This window comes from Octopus sinensis, unplaced genomic scaffold (assembly GCF_006345805.1).
Source record: "Octopus sinensis unplaced genomic scaffold, ASM634580v1 Contig13404, whole genome shotgun sequence".
In the NCBI taxonomy this organism is placed as follows: Eukaryota; Metazoa; Mollusca; class Cephalopoda; order Octopoda; family Octopodidae; genus Octopus; species Octopus sinensis.
In genome coordinates, this window is record NW_021832927.1 from 13,301 (window position 1) to 17,368 (window position 4,068).

The 4,068-nt window shown below is 54.2% G+C and overlaps 1 protein-coding gene across 1 annotated transcript; it reads left to right on the forward strand.

The window, feature by feature from the left end:
* Positions 1–1,959: 1,959 nt before the first annotated feature.
* LOC118761421 (probable hemoglobin and hemoglobin-haptoglobin-binding protein 3) lies at positions 1,960–3,863 on the forward strand (the record flags this gene model as incomplete). The annotated part of the gene is given in 3 exon segments (XM_036499292.1): positions 1,960–2,007; positions 2,990–3,081; positions 3,777–3,863. Coding segments are annotated over 3 exon segments (227 nt in total), but the record flags the coding sequence as incomplete, so codon positions are not given.
* Positions 3,864–4,068: the final 205 nt, after the last annotated feature.

Sequence of the window (4,068 nt, forward strand, 5' to 3'; positions counted from 1 at the left end):
AACCAGCCAACCAGGCGACCAACCGACCAACCAGCCAACCAGTAACCAACAGACAAACCAGCCAACCAGCCGATTCATGACCATCCGACAAACCTGCCAACCAGGTGACCAACCGCCTAACCAGCCAACTAGTAACCAACAGACAAACCATATAACCAGCCGATTCATGACCATCCGACAAACCAGCCAACCAGGTGACCAACCGCCCAACCAGCCAACCAGCAACCAACAGACAAACCGGCCAACAGCCGATTCATGACCATCCGACAAACCAGCCAACCAGGCGACCAACCGACCAACCAGCCAACCAGTAACCAACAGACAAACCAGACAACCAGCCGATTCATGACCATCCGACAAACCAGCCAACGAGGCGACCAACCAACCAACCCGCCAACCAGTAACCAACAAACAAACCAGCCAACCAGCCGATTCATGACTATCCGACAAACCAGCCAACCAGGCGACCAACCGACCAACCAGCCAACCAGTAACCAACAGACAAACCAGACAACCAGCCGATTCATGACCATCCGACAAACCAGCCAACCAGGCGACCAACCAACCAACCAGCCAACCAGTAACCAACAGCCAAACCAGCCAAGACTTACCGATCCACGACCAACCGACCAACCAGCCAACTAGTAACCAACAGACAAACCAGCCAACCAGCCGATTCATGACCATCCGACAAACCAGCCAACGAGGCGACCAACCGACCAACCAGCCAACTAGTAACCAACAGACAAACCAGCCAACCAGCCTTTTCATGACCATCCGACAAACCAGCCAACCAGGCGACCAACCGACCCACAGACAAACCAGCCATGACTAACCGATCACGACCAACTGACCAACCAGCCAACCAGCAACCAACAGACAAACCAGCCAACACACCAGCCGATTCAACCAGGACCATCGACAAACGAGCCAACCAGGCCGACCAAACCGAGCAACCAGCCAACCAGTAACCAACAGACAAACCAGCGATGACTAACCGATCCACTACCAACCGACCAACCAGCCAACCAGCAACCAACAGACAAACCAGCCAACCAGCCGTTTCATGACCATCCGACAAACCAGCCAATCAGGCGACCAACCGACCAACCAGCCAACCAGTAACCAACAGACAAACCAGCCATGACTAACCGATCCACGACCAACCGACCAACCAGCCAACCAGTAACCAACAGACAAACCAGCAAACCAGCCGATTCATGACCATCCGACAAACCAGCCAACCAGGCGAGCAACCGACCAACCAGCCAACCAGTAACCAACAGACAAACCAGCAAACCAGCCGATTCATGACCATCCGACAAACCAGCCAACCAGGCGACCAACCGACCAACCAGCCAACCAGTAACCAACAGACAAACCAGCCATGACTAACCGATCCACGACCAACCGACCAACCAGCCAACCAGTAACCAACAGACAAACCAGCCAACCAGCCGATTCATGACCATCCGACAAACCAGCCAACCAGGCGACCAACCAACCAACCAGCCAACGAGTAACCAACAGACAAACCAGCCAACCAGCCGATTCATGACCATCCGACAAACCAGCCAACCAGGCGACCAACCGACCAACCAGCCAACCAGTAACCAACAGACAAACCAGCCAACCAGCCGTTTCATGACCATCCTACAAACCAGCCAACCAGGCGACCAACCGACCAACCAGCCAACCAGCAACCAACAGACAAACCAGCCAACCAGCCGTTTCATGACCATCCTACAAACCAGCCAACCAGGCGACCAACCGACCAACCAGCCAACCAGTAACCAACAGACAAACCAGCCAACCAGCCGATTCATGACCAGCCGACAAACCAGCCAACCAGGCGAGCAACCGACCAACCAGCCAACCAGTAACCAACAGACAAACCAGACAACCAGCCGATTCATGAGCATCCGACAAACCAGCCAACCAGGCGACCAACGAACCAACCAGCCAACCAGTAACCAACAGACAAACCAGCCAACCAGCCGATTCATGACCATCCGACAAACCAGCCAACCAGGCGACCAACCGACCAACCAGACAACCAGTAACCAACAGACAAATCAGCCATGACTAACCGATCCACGACCAACCGACCAACCAGCCAACTAGTAACCAACAAGCAAACCAGCCAACCAGCCGATTCGTGACCATCCGACAAACCAGCCAATCAGGCGACCACGACCAACCAGCCAACCAGTAACCAACAGACAAACCAGCCAACCAGCCGATTCTTGACCATCCGACAAACCAGCCAACCAGGCGAACAACCGACCAACTAGCCAACCAGTAACCAACAGGCAAACCAGCCATGACTAACCGATCCACGACCAACCGACCAACCAGCCAACTAGTAACCAACAGACAAACCAGCCAACCAGCCGATTCATGACCATCCGACAAACCAGCCAACCAGGCGACCCACCGACCAACCAGCCAACCAGTAACCAACAGACAAACCAGCGATGACTAACCGATCCACGACCCACCGACCAACCAGCCAACCAGTAACCAACAGACAAACCAGCCATGACTAACCGATCCACGACCCACCGACCAGCCAGCCAACCAGTAACCAACAGACAAACCAGCCAACCAGCCGATTCTTGACCATCCGACAAACCAGCCAACCAGGCAACCATCCGACCAACCAGCCAACCAGTAACCAACAGGCAAACCAGCCATGACTAACCGATCCACGACCCACCGACCAACCAGCCAACCAGTAACCAACAGACAAACCAGCCAACCAGCCGATTCATGACCATCCGACAAACCAGCCAACCAGGCGACCCACAGACCAACCAGCCAACCAGTAACCAACAGACAAACCAGCCAACCAGCCGATTCATGACCATCCGACAAACCAGCCAACCAGGCGACCCAACCGACCAACCAGCCAAGTAGTAACCAACTGACAAACCAAGCCACCAGCCGTTTCATGACCATCCGACAAACCAGCCAACCAGGCGACCAAACCGACCAACAGACAAACCAGCCATGACTAACCGATCCACGACCAACTGACCAACTAGCCAACCAGCAACCAGCAGACAAACCAGCCAACCAGCCGATTCATGACCATCCGACAAACGAGCCAACCAGGCGACCAACCGAGCAACCAGCCAACCAGTAACCAACAGACAAACCAGCGATGACTAACCGATCCACTACCAACCGACCAACCAGCCAACCAGCCGTTTCATGACCATCCGACAAACCAGCCAATCAGGCGACCAACCGACCAACCAGCCAACCAGTAACCAACAGACAAACCAGCCATGACTAACCGATCCACGACCAACCGACCAACCAGCCAACCAGTAACCAACAGACAAACCAGCCAACCAGCCGATTCATGACCATCCGACAAACCAGCCAACCAGGCGACCAAACAACCAACCAGCCAACGAGTAACCAACAGACAAACAGCCACGACTAACCGATCCACACAAACCGACCAACCAGCCAACCAGCAAACACAGACAAACCAGCCCACCAGCCGATTCATGACCAGCCGATAAACCAAGCAACCAGGCCGACCAACAACCAAACCAGCCCAACCAAGTAACCAAAACAGACAAACCAGTACCAAACAGCCGTTTCATGACCATCACAAACCAGCCAACCAGTAACAACAGGCAACCAGACATGACTAACTGATCCCGACGAGCCAAACCGACCAACCAGACAACCAATAACCAACAGACAAACCAGCCAACCAGCGATTCATGACCAGCCGACAAACCACCCAGAACCACCAGTAACCAACAGAAAACCAGCCAGACTAAACCGATCCAACGACCAACCGACGCACCCACCAGCCAACTAGCAAACAAACAGACAAACCAGCCAACCAGCCGATTCATGACCAGACCGACAAACCAGCCAACCAGGCGACACACAGACCAACCAGCCAACCAGTAACCAACAGACAAACCAGCCAACCAGCCGATTCATGACCTCCGACAAACCAGCCAACCAGGCGACCAACCGACCAACCAGCCAACTAGTACAAACTGACAAACCAGCCAACCAGCCGTTTCATGACCATCG